At 44.3% G+C, this 18,267-nt stretch overlaps 1 protein-coding gene across 1 annotated transcript in view; it reads right to left on the bottom strand.

The window, feature by feature from the left end:
- AOX1 (aldehyde oxidase 1) overlaps nucleotides 1-18,267 on the bottom strand; it is an 87,381-nt gene that overhangs the window by 45,304 nt on the left and 23,810 nt on the right. Inside the window, exons 11-22 of the mRNA XM_045480674.1 lie at nucleotides 15,804-15,955; nucleotides 13,728-13,821; nucleotides 11,613-11,722; nucleotides 9,805-9,989; nucleotides 9,009-9,183; nucleotides 7,393-7,485; nucleotides 6,078-6,247; nucleotides 5,356-5,470; nucleotides 3,671-3,793; nucleotides 1,817-1,913; nucleotides 1,221-1,345; nucleotides 182-315 (exon numbers count right to left, since the gene is read on the bottom strand). Coding sequence (XP_045336630.1) covers nucleotides 182-315; nucleotides 1,221-1,345; nucleotides 1,817-1,913; nucleotides 3,671-3,793; nucleotides 5,356-5,470; nucleotides 6,078-6,247; nucleotides 7,393-7,485; nucleotides 9,009-9,183; nucleotides 9,805-9,989; nucleotides 11,613-11,722; nucleotides 13,728-13,821; nucleotides 15,804-15,955 — 1,573 coding nt within the window. The remainder of the gene's footprint in view (nucleotides 1-181; nucleotides 316-1,220; nucleotides 1,346-1,816; nucleotides 1,914-3,670; nucleotides 3,794-5,355; nucleotides 5,471-6,077; nucleotides 6,248-7,392; nucleotides 7,486-9,008; nucleotides 9,184-9,804; nucleotides 9,990-11,612; nucleotides 11,723-13,727; nucleotides 13,822-15,803; nucleotides 15,956-18,267) is intronic.

Raw genomic sequence — 18,267 nt, 5'->3', positions numbered from 1 at the left:
CTTTTCCAATCAATCTAGGAAGGTGAGTATTAGATCTATAATTATAAAGAAAAAGAGACAGAAGCCTGAGTTGCCCAAGGACACTCAGGTAGTTATGACAGCAGTCAAGTCACTCTCAGTCCACGGATTTGCCCTTAGCTCTGTACGTTTTACACCCTCTTGTGTCCCCAAGTGCACTTACTTGATAGCACCCACAGCAGCAATAGCCCCAAATACAGCTGGTCTTCCTACTTTTCCGCCAAAACCTCCACCCACCCGCTTGACATGACAGGTGATCCTGTTGATGGGGATATTTAAAGTAGAGGACACTGTTTTCTGTGAAAGATAATGAAAAAGTTTTACAAGAAATGGCAAAGAAGCCTTTTGTTGCCTGAAACATCACAGCAATATTCATCCACACCTACTGTCAGAACACAAAAACAAAAACAAAACCCAAACTAAGATAATGTAAATCTGTGTTGCAGAGAGCTCTGTTGAGTTCATAAACATCATCAATCTTACAGGACAGCCTTTCTAGCAGAAAAATAGTATTTTCCAGAAAGGAAACTGTCAGAGTCCTAGATTCCTGTCAGAGCTGGAATCCTAGCCAAATGCCTAGACGTAGTGAAATGCCAACAAAGTGAAAATCAGCAAACTCCTGACAAGTTAGTAAAGAAGATGTTTGCAGCTAAAACCTAGAGCACTTTGAGACTGGGATAATGAAAATGTACTGTAAAGGGATGTGTTTACTCCAAAGGCTATCTGTAATGATTATTTAGAGGAAAAGCAAGTGCAGATATAATTTAGTGTTATCCAATCACAGAGCTCATTTAAGCATGCTGCAAATGAATGTATTCTTTAAATCTGAAGTGACTGTGGTTGTTCTTTTTCTTTTTTAAGTTTAATTTTATTAATTTTATTTAATTTTCATTCCAATATAGTTAACACAGTGTTACGTTAGTTTTGGGCATAGAATATAGTGTTTCAACAATTCTATACATTACTCAGTGGTCACCAGGATAAGTGTGCTCTGAATCCCCTTCACCTCAGCTGTTCTTATACTTACTTGACAAGACCAGAAAAAAATAAAAGAATTCTGGTATCTTAGCTGTTCCACTGATGTCCAATATTTGGACATCAAGTTTCTACAGGAAAAATGGCTACCAACTGTGAGCCTATGGGGATCGAGGGCCATGACGAAATTAGGAAATTGGGAAGGTAAGGGCGATCCTGGGCCTCACCTGCACGTGGGCTGGATCCTGTGTTGATACATAAATGTCCAGTTCTTTGTCCTCTGCCTTTGGAATAACAATTACTCTTTGTGTTTCCATGTAGAAATGTTCCTGGCCTCCAACATGGACCTCTCCTGTTAAGTGCAAGCAAAGGGAAATTCCTGAGAGTGTGTGTTGATTGGAAACTACCATGTTGAGGAATTCGAAAGCAAGTAAGATGTGGACTGACCAGTCTGGATTTGTCCTGACCAAGGAATTGATGGATCAGGCATTTGTTCTGTGGCAACTAAAGGCAATCTGTTTCAGATACCATAGTTTTGTATAACAAGTTGGAAGGGTCTGGCTCCATTCCTCTGTCCTTAACTAATCAAAGTGCTAAGGATTTTTCTTCTATTTATTCTGTTGCTCCCTGCCCCCACCTCTAAAGGCAACACACATAATACCCCCACACCCGCACTCACAATTTGAGAGGAGGAGATATAAGAGAAATTTGGCAAAGAGCTGAGTCTTTAGAGGATGCCCTTTCTTAGGAAATCACATGCTCTCAGTGTCTGCTTTGGAACAGAATCATGCAAAGATTCTATTAAATATCCTGAATTGCTTACCTTCAACAATTTGATCGACTTTTTCAAATGCCTCCTCAATGTTTCCTTGTTCAAGTTTTTTTTCAGGGCATAGGAATGAGTTGTGCTTTATGGCATCCTAAATGATAGGAATAACCCAATTAAAATTTTTTTTTCTTCCATTGACATTTTGTTTCTTAGTCAAAGGCCAGTAAACTCCCCAAAATAGCCATCTACTGGGACACATGAAGGGAGTCATCAAGCAAGGGAGTACTGGAGTAGTGGGCTCATGGCAGAGACAAGATGGGTGTCTGAAGGATGTCTTCTAAAGTGCAGGGAAAACCAACAAGGAGTAGAGAAATGTTAAGAATTGAGATCTGGGGATGCTATGATGGCCCATGATGATAAATATTCATGTCTCATTTTCAGTGTGGATTTCCAGGGAACAGGTGATTATTAGTATTATCCCCATTTTACAGATGAAGAAACCATGGCTTAAAAAGGTTAATGAATTTACCTAAGTGATGCAGCCAGGATTCAAACCTAGCAGTTTGGTTCTAGAAACTGTACTTTTAGCCACTACCCTTACTGCCTCTCATACCTACAGTCATTTAAATAAATGAATTAATGGATGGGTAAACAAATATTGGTATGTATAACTATTTTGTTATATACTCTATTCACAAAAGAAATTTTTAGCTGACTCTGGACAGTCCTATTCTGAGAGAACTGCAGATCTCTAACCATTCTGAATCCCAGGATATTTCCTGGTTTTTCTTCTGGGTACTATTTCCCCCTTGAGGAAATGGGATTAGGAATGAAATCTCAAAAACTGATGTTAGGATCCTAGTACAACCCCAGGAGGGATACTGAGCCAAGAAAAATGGTCTGGACTTCTTGCAAACTTGGCAAAATGGGAATTTGGAACAGAATTGATTTGGTTTAGAAAGATCAAGAAATATGACCTTTTTAACACTTTGACTATTGAGCAAGTTGTGCCTTTTAGGCACATTTAAAAAATGTCAAATGGTTCACTGGGGCCTTTGAAAAAATTTTACTTTCTATTACAAGTGCACAAATAAGAAAGCTTTTTGCAATTCAGTTACTCTGAACTTTCCCTTCATTGAGTTAGAACCTGAAAATCCCACTCCACATCTGAATTTTCTATTCTAACTTCATTCTTTCTGCTTTGGTAATAGCATTTGCATTCCTTCAGCTAGACCCAAAAGTAAGAATTGAAATTTCTGTGGAATTCCATCATGAAAGTCCCACTGTTTTGGAGGCCCACCTTGAAAACATGATTGTTCTCAATATCCATTCTCATCATCTTCCCCAATTTTTAGTGGTCATGTAGTCACTTGGGATAAAGTCTACATTTCCCAGCTCCCCTTGAGGTGTGGTATCTGACTAGGTGCTAACCAGTGAGATTATGGGAAGTGTCCTTAAAGGGATGGGATATACCCTTCTTCATCACCTCATTCTCTTTGCTGTCTGGAATGTGAACTTAATAGCCAAAGCTTCAGCAGCCATTGTGGAGCAAAGTGTGACCTAGAGGGTAGAAACCATGCTTGAAGCAGTGACTAGATAGAAGGATCCAAGATCCCTGACACATAGAACCCTACATAAGCCCTGGACTGATCTTTTCTAGACTTTGTGAATGTGAAAGAGAAAGAAACTTCAATTCTTCATTTGTTTCTCCACCCCACCCCACCCCTGTCATTTCTTAGAGCCAAAGCTAATTTCAGTTCATACAAATAATATCTTCCAGAGGAAGCTGATCTTTCCAGGGCAAGCCAGTGGCAAGAAAAAATTAGAATTAGTCTTGCATTAAGAAATTTACAAGGGTGCTTTTGATTCTACAACTTTACAGGAAAGAAACAAGCCAGCACTGCTTACATTGATGGTGAAGATTATGGGCTCCAGATCTTTGTAGGTGATCTTTATCTTTTCAATTGCTCTCTTTGCCTGTACATCTGTCTCTGCAACCACAGCACAGATGATCTGGCCCACGCAAAGCACCTGTGGAAAGTACATGCATGAAGCAGGTAGAAAAATATCAGTAGGAATAGTCTTACTTCACCCTTATCAGTGGCTGGTATCTTTGTTATTATTGTTTGTCAATAAGGCCACATTGGAGGTCACATTCAACTACATGTGCTTGGCTTAAAATGTTTTAATTAAAAAAATAATTTAAAGAATACAGATGATTCCGTTGGCCATTTTACTCAATGAATGTAAGCTCCAGAGTGGATGTGAAATTGGTTGTGACCTGAATGTGCTGTGTCCTCTGTCAAGCTTGGTTCACATGTATAATATTTATGGTATCATTTATCATTTTAAAATTTAAAGATAAGGAAAGTGTTTCTTGTACAATATCATCCCTGTTATGAGCTGCACTGTGTCCCCTCCTTCTTCCCAAATTCAAATGTTGAAGCCTTAATGTCCAGTGTGACTGTATTTGGAGATAGGGCCTTCAGTGGGGTAATTAAGATTAAATGAGGTCATAAGGGTGGAGCTCTAATCCAATATGACTGTGTCCTTATAAGAAGAGGAAGAGATACCAGGGAGGCTCATCCTCAGACAAAAGTCATGAGAGGACACAGTGAGGAGACAGCCACCTGCAAACCAGGAAGAGAGGTCTCAGGAGAAACCAAAACCTTGATCTTGGGTGATAGGCCACCAGAATTGTGAGAAAATGAATTTCTGCTTTTTTAAAAGTGGCCCAGGTTGTGGTATTTTGTGATGGCAGCCTGAGCAGATGATATAGCTCTTAAATAACAACTGACCTCTTCATCTGGAGTTCAACCAAAAGAACAGTGAGCCATTTCATGGCTGGAGGAGAAACAGTCTGTGTGACTCATTGAGAAGTGACAATAATAGCTAACACCTACTGAAAGCTTTCATGTGCCAAACACCATTGTAAGCATTTTACATGCATTAACTCTTTTAGATCCCACAACACCATGGGATTGGTGCAGTGATTGTTCCCATTTTCCAGGTAATGATACCCAAAGGCACATGGCTAGTGAGTGGTAGAGATGGAACATGAACCAAATTAGCCTGGCTCCAAAAGCAAGTATTCAGTGAATGTTTGTAGAATTGAATTAAAATGTCAAAGGTGGGAAAAGCAACTTTATTACAAATGGAATGTGTAAAAGTAAGTGAGGGGTGGGGTGGGGGTGTGTCTGCATGGGGTTGGTTTAGGAAAGGAGGGAGTTCAATACAGAAAACAGGGAGTGGCTGTATTTTTTGCACTCTCCTTTTTAGGTCTTTCTAGCATATTCTATCCTGATACAGGTCAGTTCCTACATTTATTCTTTAGACGAGGGTAAATTGACTCAAGAGCACACAGTGGGAAAACTAGAACTTGTTTTTCTGTATGTTTATTATTTCCCTTTTACTGTGTAATTTCCTGACTCCAGAAGATTTAAGTCTGTCTGAATAAAGATGTTAGGTGTAGAGAGAAGCTGGAAGAATCGGCACTTCTGTCCTGCAATGTGGGGGGCGGGATTGAAAACCAGCTGGAGGTGGTACCTTTGTGATTATCTGCACAAAGTCATCTGAGAAAGCATGCTCTGTACCTCATCTACAGCCAACAATTTGTCATCCTCGGCACCATTGGTGCCTGGAATGTCCTCAGCTGTTATCACATCAACCACCCCAGGTAGTTCGAGGGCCTCAGACAAATCAATTGATCTGAAAAAAGAGAAATATTTAAGAAGTAGAAATCAGCAAGCTTTGAGGGCCCCAGACCTGAGGAAAGGATAGAACATGGTTGAAAATAAAAAATATATAACAACTGTCCAGCATAGGTCCCGACCAATAAAAGCTAACCTGCCATATGGTCCAGAAGGCTGCCTGCTGGGTCAGGGGTAACACTTTAACTATAGGAGAGGAGCTGGGGGAGGGGCTGTGTGGCTGTGGCAAGGGACATTCTTAGGAAGCTTAGGACAGTAGGCATTAGACCTTCAGAAATGCAGTATTTCAGGGTTTTATCAACAGCTGAGTATCAGCCCTACTCAGAATTACTCCTTTGAGCCATGACTGAGGCTACAGCAGGGAGATGAGGTGTAATGAGGTTAGAAGAGAAGCAAGGAGCCCATAACTGCTATTTTTGTTCTCTCTTTCATAATGGTCATTTCCAGATACCCTCTATTCCTCCTGCTGGGGATGGTGCCCTTTTCTTTCTTCTTTCAATTTTAGGTTCTTTGGGTTTAGGACATGGCATAACAGGTACATTCCTCAGAGGGAATCCACAGGTGTGCTTTTAAAAGTTTTTTTTGAAAGCTTTCCATTTACTTACATGATTTTTGCATGGGCTTTTGTACTGGTCACCAAAACCATGAAAAGTTCTCTATCCACCATAGGGATGTCATCACAAAATATGGCTTCACCTGTAGCATGTTTAAGACCTGACAGGTGCATGATGGGGCGTCCAACTGGATCTTGGAGGGACTGGTGAGAATCCACACTCTGCAGAGGGAGACAAGAGTTGCCCTGGACAATTCGAATCTTCACAAGTGGCCTGGCTGATTACCAACACTCTTGATCCAGGATTGAGAAATCAGTCACCCTCAGACCACAAACACTGGAGTGGGTCAGATGATAAGTGCAAAAATTCAATGATGTCACTAGACTGGGGAATTGTCCTGTCAGTTATGTAGCAATGCCAACTTTTTGGCAGAACTGTGAAGTAGGTGAAAGGGCATCCTAGCCTCTCCTTTTGGCATTTTCTTTTCCCGAGTTGTGCCCCTGTACTGCTTTCTTCTGGAATTCAGAGGTTCTCCTTGTCCAGCTTTCTTACCTTTTCCATGACCAAACTGTTTACATAGAAAGTGATCAAGATGATGAAGTCTAAAGTGATATAATTCCAGAGGGTGGGGGACCAAAATCTAAGCTAAAAGCTTGAGTGTCAACTTGAGTAGTTCCTGGGGCAGGGGAGAAGGGAGGGGAGCAAATGGCAATGGAGTCCACCCAGATCTAGACCACAGTGCCTTGGTTGCCCCTGTAAGTGGCTCAAAAACATCACTGGGAGGATAAGAAATTGGAGAAAGTGTTTATTTTGGAATTCTTTTCAGGGAAGCTCTGTGGGGTGTGTGTGTGTGTGTGTGTGTGTGTGTGTGTGTGTGTGGTATGTGTGGAGATGGGGTGGGAGAGGGGCTTTGTGCTAACAGATAATAATAGATACTTTCTAAATTGTCCTTCAAGAAGGGTGGGTTCAGCTACTGGCAAGGTCCTTGTTTTGCTGACTGGAGATGAGATATTTGCAACCAGGGCTGGAGGCTGAAACTTGCTACCCTCTTATTCAGTCCTTCCCCCATACCTGGCTTGGGTGCTCTTCAAACAAATGCCCAAAGAACATGCATTCCAGGATACTATCAATGATTAGTCAGATGGTCAAACCATTCCAGGTTGCTTCAGCCTTGAGTGTGTGTCATGGTAGCTCAGGCCCGATCTTAGATCCAGCATCTCCCTGACTTGGCCTAAACAAAGGGCAATGTGCCAGCCCAAACTAGAAAGTCAGAACTATGAATCACAACTCTGAAGTGCTTGCTTTGTTCACATAACTATAGCTTATCTCTTAGTTTCTAGGTTCCTGTTAAATTATACTCACTGACCTGGTACCTTTGGACTCCCTGGGGTCCTGTGACGGGGAAATCTTCTAGAGCACTTAGGAATTTGTCTGAAATTTCAGGATAATGATGACTGTCCTGAAAGACCATTCAAAACAATAAAGATAAACCAATTAGTCTATGATTAAACTGGGCTTTGGCTTGTGTGAAAATGACTTGGTTGAGGTATCCAAGAAACTGCAAGGCCAGGGTATCCTGGAAGACCAAAATCTACATCATCTCCCCGGGGTCTCCTTTTTTATGAAGGTGTCTTGCCCTCCCTCCCTTTCCACATACTGAGGAACTGGATGGACTGGTTTGAATCTGATCCCCTAGCCACCCAGAGGAGGGAGAGGCCTGTCAGTGAGCTGGGTAAAGGCAGGACAAGCTGGAACACTGGGGGACAGCGACGCCATCCCAGAATGAGCTGGAGTTCACTGTACACAAAAGAGCCCACATCCTGCTTGTTTTTCTCAGCAACTCAGCAGTTCATCAGTAAAATTGAGAAGGCTCTCTGGGTGTCTGAAACATACCAAGTGTCTTGATTCCGAAATTAAATGGCAGTGATTATTACCCTGGTGAATGTGGTCGGTCAGGGTCTACGTCCGCGTAATGAAAATTGAACACTTGAGGTGACTTGAGGAGTGTTGGGGTAGGGTGTGGTTTGAAACAGGGGGTACGAGGTAGGGCGAGGGTTATAATCCTGGTCTGGGAAGGAAATAGAGAGTGAGAGAAAGAGAATGTTTTGCCTTGCTTAACTTATTCCAGAAGTATACAAACAAAACAATCTAGAAAGAAGCCACTTAAATATTTACATACAAATAAAATTTTAGTATGTTTTGAAAAATAAAATTTTATTTTACATTTTATGTTGAATATTAAATTTTAGAATAGGCAAACCTAATCTGCCATGAAGCAGATGAGTGGTTGCCTGGGGGCAGGGGTGGGAGGCCAAAAGGTACTTTTTGGGGTGATGAAAATGCTTTATACCTTGTTTGAGGTGGTGGCTACATGGGTTTACACATTTGTTAAAACTCATTGAGTATAAATAGGTGCATTTTATTATATGTAATTATATTTCAGTAAAGTTGATTTTATTATTTTTTAAATTGTTTATTTATTTTGAGAGGGATTGAGAGAGAGAGAGAGAGAGAGAGTAAAAGCAGGGGGAAGGGGCAGAGAAGGGGGAGACAGAGAATCCCAAGCAAGCTCCGCACCTTCAGCACAGAGCCCAATGTGGGACTTGATCTCACAAACTGTGAGATCATGACCTGAGCCAAAATCAAGAGTCAGACGCTTAACCCACTGGGTCACCAGGTGCCTCCAGTAAAGCTGATTTTAAAGGAAAAAGAAATCGCACACTGGAGGCAGGGGCACTGTAACGTTTCATTGCTCAGGGCATGTAGTGAACATCTGTGAACTGAAGACAGTGTGGCATCCTGAGCCTCATGTGGTAGCCCTTCAGGGCTGAATCCCTGAAGGAAGGAGGGCTGGGAACTGACAAGGCCTGACTCAGAGCAGGTGACAGGTCATGCACAGGCTGCCCTCAAGACAGTTTGCAAAAGTAGTGGAAAAGCTGGGAGCTATGGCTGCAAGGGGCACATAAAAGCCAGAACACTTACAGACACTTTTACAAGCTTCTTCAGTTCCTGCAGAACTTCTAGGTAGAATTTGAAGAAGAAGCTGACCACCAAAGTCCTCTTGAATTCCACTCTTCCCCCTGGAGCCCAGCCTGGGAGGGAGACCTCTTCCAGAAGCAGCCTGCAAGCTTCCTCCAGCATTGGCTCATTCCAGGGCCTGATGGGGTCGGAGGTGGGAAAGGGACAAGTCAAAGGGCAGTCTCGATCACACGGCATGTGCCAGCTACTGGATAATAACAATTTAGAGAACCTGGAGTCTCCTTTTATGAGTTGGAAGGGAACTCAGAAATCATCTAACCAAGCCCTTTAGGAAAATCGAGGCCTGGGAAGCTGCATCAAGTGGCCTGAGGGTCATGGCAGGGTGAGGATGGGCCCTGTTTCATTGCAACATGAACCAACAGGGCCAATTCCATTATGAACCGGACCGGCCTCTACTGAGGAAGAAACAAAAGGTCCCTGCACAGCAGCAGCACTAGGTACACTTGGACCCTGCCTGGTGTGGGTCTGCAGGAGTGCTGATGTGCACATGAGAACTGGGGCAGAGCACAGTCATGGGTCATTGTTGTCGTGGCCTTCCCCCAAGGAGCAGCCCCTATTTAGTCAAAGTCAAGTGAGGTTTGCTTTATTAGCAAAATTGCAGAAAGAACAAGCAGTGATTCTATATATAGGAGTTCACATCTTCCCAGGGCATTAACAACCCTTGCCAGAGCCAAACTTCTACTTGTTCTTTGTTTTTGATGTCAAGTTTCACCTTTGGGGTGCAGGGTTCATCGCTTACCTCCCTATGAGCTGCTGGCAGGATTTATGTGCACCAATTGTGGCTTCCCCAACCCCTCCATAGGAGAGGCTCAGCTCCTTGATGGTGTCTGTGGCTTCTTCAAGAATGACTCGCATGCCAGCACTCACATCGGCCAAGGCATTTTGCTGGCACTGAGCCTGTCGGAAGGCTGACACAAATTCCCACTGTGGACACAAGAACCACTTGGGGTTACTTGACATGTCAAAAGTGAGAGCATGGTTCCTGCTTCTTGGTGCCACTAATTAATCACTTAGACTCCATCTAACGGGGCACAAAAGACACTTGGCACAATTAGAGGACAAGTTGGCTGGCTTCTCATTCATAGTGAGAATGGAATCCATCCCCAGTGTCCAATGCCCTTAAGGAACAGGGATCACTGTGCACTTTTCCTGAGGCCAGGATACCTGGATCATTTCCAGGTGCTCTTATTTCTAGGTGCTCTTGCCTCTAGTCTTCAGATGCCTCTGTCCTCATGAGGATGCAGGAACCCTCCCAGCACAGGCATTTTTAACATTCATTTATTTTTGAGAGACAGAGAGAGACAGAGCACAAGTTGGGGAGGGGCAGAGAGAGAGGGAGACAGAATCTGAAGCAGGCTCCAGCCTCTGAGCTGTCAGCACAGAGCCTGATGCAGGGCTCGAACTCACAAACTGTGAGATCTTGACCTGAGCTGAAGTTGGAAGCTTTAACTGAGCTACCCAGGCACCCCAACACAGGTGCTTTTAAATGTGATTTGCTTGAAGTGCGAAAGAGACCCACTACATTTTTGGTTTGTAGAAATGACTGTTTTTCCACTTTGCAAAGGTCATAAAAGAGTTGAATAGAACTTTGACAGTGCACTAGGGAATCTTGTATCAGGAATGAGAGTCGGGAGGGTAATGGCTGCCCCACTGGGGTCTTTGGCACTGTGACCTGCTGATGTTGCAACATGAGGTTAATGGCGAAGGCCTATGCCTCAAGTGTGTTTCCATCTGTGCGTCCACCAAGGGTCCTGTGTTTGTGCCTGCCTGCTTTTCCGTCTTGGGCCTTCCCCGATGCACTTTGGATTAGAACACATTTCAAAGTTTCCATTCCAAAGGAAAAATAAATGAAGATCATACACGCTGAAAACATGACTTAACATGAGACCTCCCACATAACTAAGCTAACTCCTGGCTTTTCACCATTGTGTGCGTGTGTGTGTGTATGTGTGTGTGTGTGTGTGTGTGTGTGTGTGTGTGTGTGTTGAATTGCCTCTTTCTGGGGAGACCATCCTCTTGGATTCGGGTATGGTTTTGGGGAGGGACACAGAGCATTGAGTGAAGACAGAGGCCCCACTCAAAAGCCAGCTGGGTGGCCACATCAATCCCAGACATCCTGTGTTAGCAAACATCTGGAGGTCCTCTTGTTCCTGTGAGCTGTTGGGGTTAGCTAGAGTGGGAAGCGGGGAGACCCTGTTCCAGCTTCCACCTCTTTGTGGGTCAGGCGGAGAAGCTCATCTACAGCCAGAGAGCTTTAATTTCTGCCTTCCAGAGTCAATCTGTAGACATAAAGGGGTGTGGAAGCACAACCACATGCCCTCAGCAGGCCCCACCCCACAGCTGAAACAACAACCCCAAATCACAGCCCGGAGCTGCTTGCCCGAGGGTGTCTGAGGGCCTTGGTGCTAGGCCAGTCCACAGTGGACAGGAAACAGATTTTCAGGGCAGTCATTTTCCTTCCATCTGTTTTCAGATTTCTGAAGATGACTGCTCTCTGTCATGAAAAGGGAAAAACAAACTCTTAAAAGCAACCAGCAGAATTCTTACCTTTTGAGAGTGCGGGATGTACACAGATTCCAAAATTTCCTCTGGCTTAAGGTCTGCACTTGCCAACCCGGCAAGAAAATGGTCATTTAGAGGGATCTGCCGTGTACCTTCTGTCGAAGAAAATGACATTTCTGCACGGTTGCAGTGAGGAATGCCGGATTATTCTGTACTCTTAAATGTCAGCAGCAAGGAGGAAAAGGTCACCTCCCTCTGCACAGAGTGATGCAGTCCAGGGCTCCCCCACTCCCCTGCACAGACAGGACTAGCAGGGCCTCTTGACATTTACTCGTCTCTGCATACGTGCTATGTGAACAGGGTCTCCTGCCACCTCCAAGGCCTGTCATGCCTGCACCATTTTCATCTTTAGGCAGAAGCTGGTTAACTAAATCTAACTCATTGACTACTGTGATCAAGGTAAGGGCATGGCTTCAGTGGAGACAGAGTTTATTTCCACTATTAACAGAGCTCAAGTCATTGCATTTCTTTTTGTTCTTGCTGCTGCTGTTGGCATCTAAACTGGAGACCTACATCTTTCAAACAAAATGAGCAATTCACAAACCCTCCGTTTGGCCCAGTGTTATAATTTAGTGGTCAGAGCAGGGCCCTCCGGTTTTAAAAAGTGGTTTGCGGCTCCGCAGCAGGTGCCATGAGGAGATCAAACTACAGCCCAGCGAATCTGAGATGGATTCTGTTCATGGCAAAAGAGGCAAAATGCTGATTGGAACGTAGGGGTAGTTGAGAAGGAAGCAGGAGAACCCCAGATGGAGCCCCTGCTGACCTTTGCTGGCCTGCCCTGCTGCTAGGTCAGTGAGCTCATCTACCAGCACCAGAGAAACATTGCGCTCAGGGTGGAGGTGGCTTTGGCAGAGCTGGAAAACACAGACCTTAAGCCAAAGGTAACCACCAACCTCCAGTAGAAGAACACTACTGCTAATGTAGTAGAAGGCCCTGCATGCAGGCCAGGATATCCTTGCTATCCTGATGCCCCAGATTCTTGGCTTCTTCTTTTCTGGTGTTTGGGGGTCAGGTTGGGGTCACATTCAACCACAGGCGGGGAGGACTCAGGAAAATGGCTGACCAGGCCAGGCCAGGCCAGGGTGAGGCCTTTCCTCTCCCCCCTCCTAGGCGGGCCCCATGCAAAGCTGAATAAGGGTGTGCGAGCTTTTCCTCTGCACAAAGGCTCTCCCAGCACTTCCCACCAGTTAGGGATGGGATCGTATTATGGCCAACAAACCCCTTGGGAGGGTTACATTGCCTGTGATATAATTCCTGGTTGGATACACCCCTGAAGTTCATGTGGGGAGCAGATTGTGATTGCTTCCCTGCACCCTAGTGCCTGGGTCTGGTCCACCCATAGGAGGGGTAAATGACTGGCTGGCCAAGTGGGAGGGACAGAAGGAGTGTATAGTTGATGGGTTGTGGGTGAAGGACCAGGAGAAGTGATGGGAGGGAGAGCCAGAGGCCCTGGAGAGGGAGCCTGATGCAGATGATGGTTCCCATCCTGTGCCTGTCTCTACAAGTGAGAGCTGGGTGGTTGGTTGGACTAGTCATGCTGTGTATAAGATGTCCAATACAGCCTGGCATACAGTTAGTGCCCAGTAAAGGGGTACGTCAGCATTCTTGGAGCAGTGGAGGCAGGGAGAGAGCTGAGTGTTTCCAGGAAGACAAGGGTAGTGTTGCATGGAGCAGCCCCAGGGAATGATCCTTTCAGCCAGCATGTAAAATTCATCATTGTCTTCCTTCTGTCCCTAGAGGGCCCATGGTGTTTCTTGTGTGTCTTCCCCAGACTTGTGGCTTCTCACACAGCAACTGAGGGAAATAGGAATGAAGGAGAGTAGACAACAGTCCTCAGACAGCAGACAGCCTTCACCTCAGCCTCTGCACACCACCCCTGGCTGTCACACGGCTATGGTAGGGTGAATGTTGTGTGTACATGGGCAGTGGTGCCAGAAGGAAGCACTAGCCACTCCCTTGTATCAGTGTGCCTTCCTCTAGGAGCCTGAGCTTCCCATGGTGGATTAAGAGCCAGAGATCAGTGCTCTGACTTATACCAATTCCTTAAAAAGAAAGACAAAAAATCTTGGGTGCAATCTAGAATGTTCTGGGGTAGCTTACCTTCTGATATCAGATTGAGGGTAGCATTGCCCACAACCAAAATTGGATTCAGATCCGAATAGCAATGTCGGCTTATAACATGTCCCCCTAAGGACTAAAAAGAAAGAGTTATTGCCTTGGTCATTCTATTCCTCAGATCCTAGGCCCCACAGGCACCTGCTTAAGGTCCTCTTGTAGTGAAAGTGTCACAAGGGATCTTGGTCCTCTTGGTAGAGAGACTCCATTCAGACAGTCTGGAAGGAACCTCTCACCCACTACTTTGGACGGGACAGGAACTGATAGTAACCAACACTCACACAGCATTTGGTATGTTCTACTTCTTTACACACATTTACTTACTTTTTTTTAACCCAGTGAGACTGATGCCATTGTCTCCATTTTTCAGCTGAAGATACTCAGCACAGAGAAATGATGAAATTTGACCATGATGTCCCAGCTAGGAAGGGGCAGGACTGGGATTCCAACCTAAACAGTGGGTCTCCATGTCCCATTCTGAACCACCCCCTACTCAGCCTTGGCCACAGCACAGATGGCTGTGGTATTAGCTACAAGGATGCCATCCTGCCTTGGGTACATAGGACCTCAGCCACATCTAACTCTGCCCCTGAAATGGCCAGACTTCATACAGGTGTGTTGGGGTTCTGGGCATCTGAGAGACAGTTGCCCCTTCTTAGATCTGCTTGAGCCTATAACATCTCAGAACTTGGGAGAAAAATGGCCATTCAACCTAATACTCTCCTCCCCACATAGTGATGGAATCTACAGTGACCACCTTGGTTGCTGAGGGCTGGGCTGGAACATGGGTGAAGAAAGGGAATCCCCGATTCTCTATCAACAGCTTGATTTTAAAGTTCTTGTTTCCACTTAGCTGAATTCTGTCTCCCTGGACTTTCCCCTATCAGTCATACTTCTACCTCTACCCTTTGTGGTTATATCAAATAAATCACATCTGTCTTCATGAGTCTATAAGTATTTGAAGGCAGGGGGTCTGGGTGGCTTAGTCAGTTAAGCATCAGACTCTTGATTTCAGCTCAGGTCACGATCTCATGGTTTGTGAGTTCGAGCCCTGCATTAGGCTCCATACTGACAGAGAGGAGCCTACTTGGGATTCTCTCTCTCCCTCTCTCTCTCTGCCTTTGAATAAACTTAAAAAAATATTTGAAGGCAGCTCTCATGGTCTCTCTGACTGTCCCAACCCCCACCATTCCTCTTTCTGATGTGGTTTCCAAGCCCTTACTCTCCTGCCATGATCTCCTTGCCAGGCTGCAAGGTGTCAGAGTTCTTAACAGGAGGAGAGAACATTTTGGAATCATTTGAAGAGCTTTTTCACGGAACTGTCTCTTCCCCTGATTCCTCATATGCCAAGGATCTCTAACACACCATTTGGGGTATGTAGAAGAGGGAGCATGCATATTTTGAAAACCTATGTCTCTTTTGGTTTCTTCTGAGGTCAAAACCAGCCAGACTTCAAAGTGTGCCTCCCAGATCTGTACGTTATTCTCTAGCTGTGGTCTGAACAGTATGGAGTAGAGAAAGCTACCCTCTTTATTTTAGGTATTATACTTCTGTTAATACAGCCTAAAACTAAATTAGTTTCTTTGACATTCTTATCATGAAATGAGCAAAACTGTGATCTCCTTTTCTCCCACCTACATTGTCACTTGGCTATTCTACTGAACTTGATTTAGAGTCGTCTTTTAAATATATTTTTAATAATGTTTGTTAAATATTAAACATTTATTTATTGTGCCTGTTGTTTCAATCTGCTGAGACCTTTTTGCATAATGATTCTGCCAGTGCTTATTTCAACATTTCAGTGAGATTAAGAAATAGGTGTAGGGACACCTGGGTGGCTCAGTTGGTTAAACGTCCAACTCTTGTTCTCGGCTCAGGCCATGATCTCGTGGTTTGTGAGTTCAAGCCCCGCATCGGGCTCTGCACTAATAGCACAGAGCCTGCTTGGGATTATCTCTCTCCCTCTCTGCCCTTCCTCTCTCTCTCTCTCAAATAAATAAACTTAAAAAAAAAGAAAAGAAATAGGTGCAGTGTGCCCAATGATTGGCCCAGAGGACATACTGCCATATTCCGGATCTGCTGTCCTGCCAGACTCTTCAGGTGCTTTAGGAGGGCTCGGTATGTCTGAGTTTTCTCCTCTGGGAGCTCGGAAACTTGCTCAGCCAAAATGTCCTTCACTTGGGCCAGACTGCAGCCAGCACCTATTGTCAGTCCTAGAAAAGAAAAGTTTTTTTAGGTGACATTGGAGAAGCAACTGAATTATAATCCTGGTGCTGGGCCTTAGTGTACAGTTGGTACATTGGCTCTCCACACTGGCTGTACAGAGAATCACTGGGAACTTAAAACAGCACCAATACTCTACTCCCAGATCAATTAAAACAGAATTTCTGGATGGGGCTCGCTCTTTTTTTTTTTTTTTTTTTTTCAACGTTTATTTATTTTTGGGACAGAGAGAGACAGAGCACGAACGGGGGAGGGGCAGAGAGAGAGGGAGGCACAGAATCGGAAACAGGCTCCAGGCTCTGAGCCATCAGCCCAGAGCCCGACGCGGGGCTCGAACTCACGGACCGTGAGATTGTGACCTGGCTGAAGTCGGACGCCCAACCGACTGCGCCACCCAGGCGCCCCAAGGATGGGGCTCTTTCAAAGTCTCCCCAGTAATTCTGTGCAGCCAGGATTAGGAGTCCTGGGCTGGTCTATACTCTCCTTTGGACAAATGCAAGGAAAGAGAGGCTAGAGAGAAGGAATGACAGTGACAAGTAGCAGGTGGCAGACTCTACTAGAGCTTTCCTTGACCCCCCCTCCTAACTAACCACAGTGAAGCTATGCAAAGCTGTTTTGTGATTAAGGGGAATAAATCTGACGGCATTAAAATAATTGCAAAGGTCTTTCAATTGCCCAGATCATTGTCTATAATTAATAATGCTTTGACTGCTGATTTCCACCTCTACAGGTAGCCTTGAGACTCAAAGTCTTTTACAGGAGGGGCACCAGGTAATCAGAATGAACATAGCCTCTGGGAAGAGCTTCCCCAAGTATTATTTTGGGTATTATTGGGTCTCAGGACATTGGGAGTCCCCAGGGAGGGGCCAGAAAAGCAGGAGCGATGGGAAAGCATCCAGAAGGATTGGGGCAATGCTATGTGCCACCTGAAAAAGGAAGTAATTAAAAATTAACAGGTGTTGCAGGCATACTTGTGAGTATAGGCAGGATACTAGCACCAGCTTTGGGGTTTCCCCACAATAGGTATGAAAAAAGTTCAGATCAATCTTTGAAGTGAAGCAATCACCCAAGTCATCAGGAGATCACTTAGTTGGCCTTCTGAAATTAATCCTTTACTTCCTCAGGTTTGTAGAATGAGTTGGTCTCACATACAGTCTGATTGGACATCACTTCCAGGGCTGGGTTCTAATTGCAGTTAGTCTGTTTTCATAATGTCACAGGCTATGCTTTGAGTTTTCTCTTGTAGATTAATCTTTGAGAATATTTTACCCTCCCATATAGCTTTATCTTTTATCAATATTAAAAATGTACTTGGCACAATACTTCCCCCACCTTTGCTAACATACCCACATAACACATAACATACCTGTGACTTCAATAATCACAGCCAACCTAATTGATTAGGGAAACTACTCTCTGTTCTTTATTATCCTTATACTAAGCAAATCTTGCCTGAAGGTAAATAAACTGCTACTCCTTCCTGGAATGTCTCAACCTAGAGTCCTTACCCTATTGTGGCCCAGTGTTTCATAAAAGGCACTCTGCAACATAGGAGCCCATTCCAGACCCATCAGCGATGGTCTGCTGCTTCCTCTCACCACAGGGTCCACTGGAGGTTGGTCTTTAACTTCTGCAAAAATCCTGGCCATACTTTTGCTCACAGGAGCACTGAGAAGACCAAGCTTGATTCCTGTCATACAATTCCTCCTACCTAATAGACCCAGAGCCTTATTAGTAGGGAAGAAGTAAAAAACAAAAAGACATTATTTATTTATTTATTTATTTATTTATTTATTTATTTAAAGGTCAGAAGCATCATACAGACCAGCACAACCATCTTTTATTTGATGTAGGTAAAATAGGGCAGTTCAGCCCCAGGGGAGAGTAAAAGTCTAGCTGTCTGCTCTGCTCTGATTCCACTGCTCACATTACCCCCTGGCTTTGGGTGAGCCATGGCATAGCTGCACTGAGAAAATTGTATTTACTGTACTATTCGTATTTTACTACATCTTTGGTCATAACACCTAGCTTATATTCCAGTAGTTGGAAAGAGCTTTAACTTTGATTCTGAGAATGTGGGTTTTGTTTTAACTTCATGCTTTTCAGAGTTCATGGGTCTATGGGATAAAGATTCAGGGATTTTCTGGAGCATTTAATATACTAAAGATTTTGAGGGAAAAAAATGTACACTAAGTCAAACATGTATGTGATATGGATTAGCATGCAAAATTTAAACAAACATAAGCTGTCACAGAGATTTAACTCCTGTGGGAGGGGGTTCTGGGAGGGGGAAACACACACA

The sequence above is a fragment of the Leopardus geoffroyi genome, chromosome C1 (genome assembly GCF_018350155.1).
Source record: "Leopardus geoffroyi isolate Oge1 chromosome C1, O.geoffroyi_Oge1_pat1.0, whole genome shotgun sequence".
In the NCBI taxonomy this organism is placed as follows: Eukaryota; Metazoa; Chordata; class Mammalia; order Carnivora; family Felidae; genus Leopardus; species Leopardus geoffroyi.
Note: the sequence above shows the minus strand (reverse complement) of the source record. Positions and strands in the feature narration are given on the sequence as shown.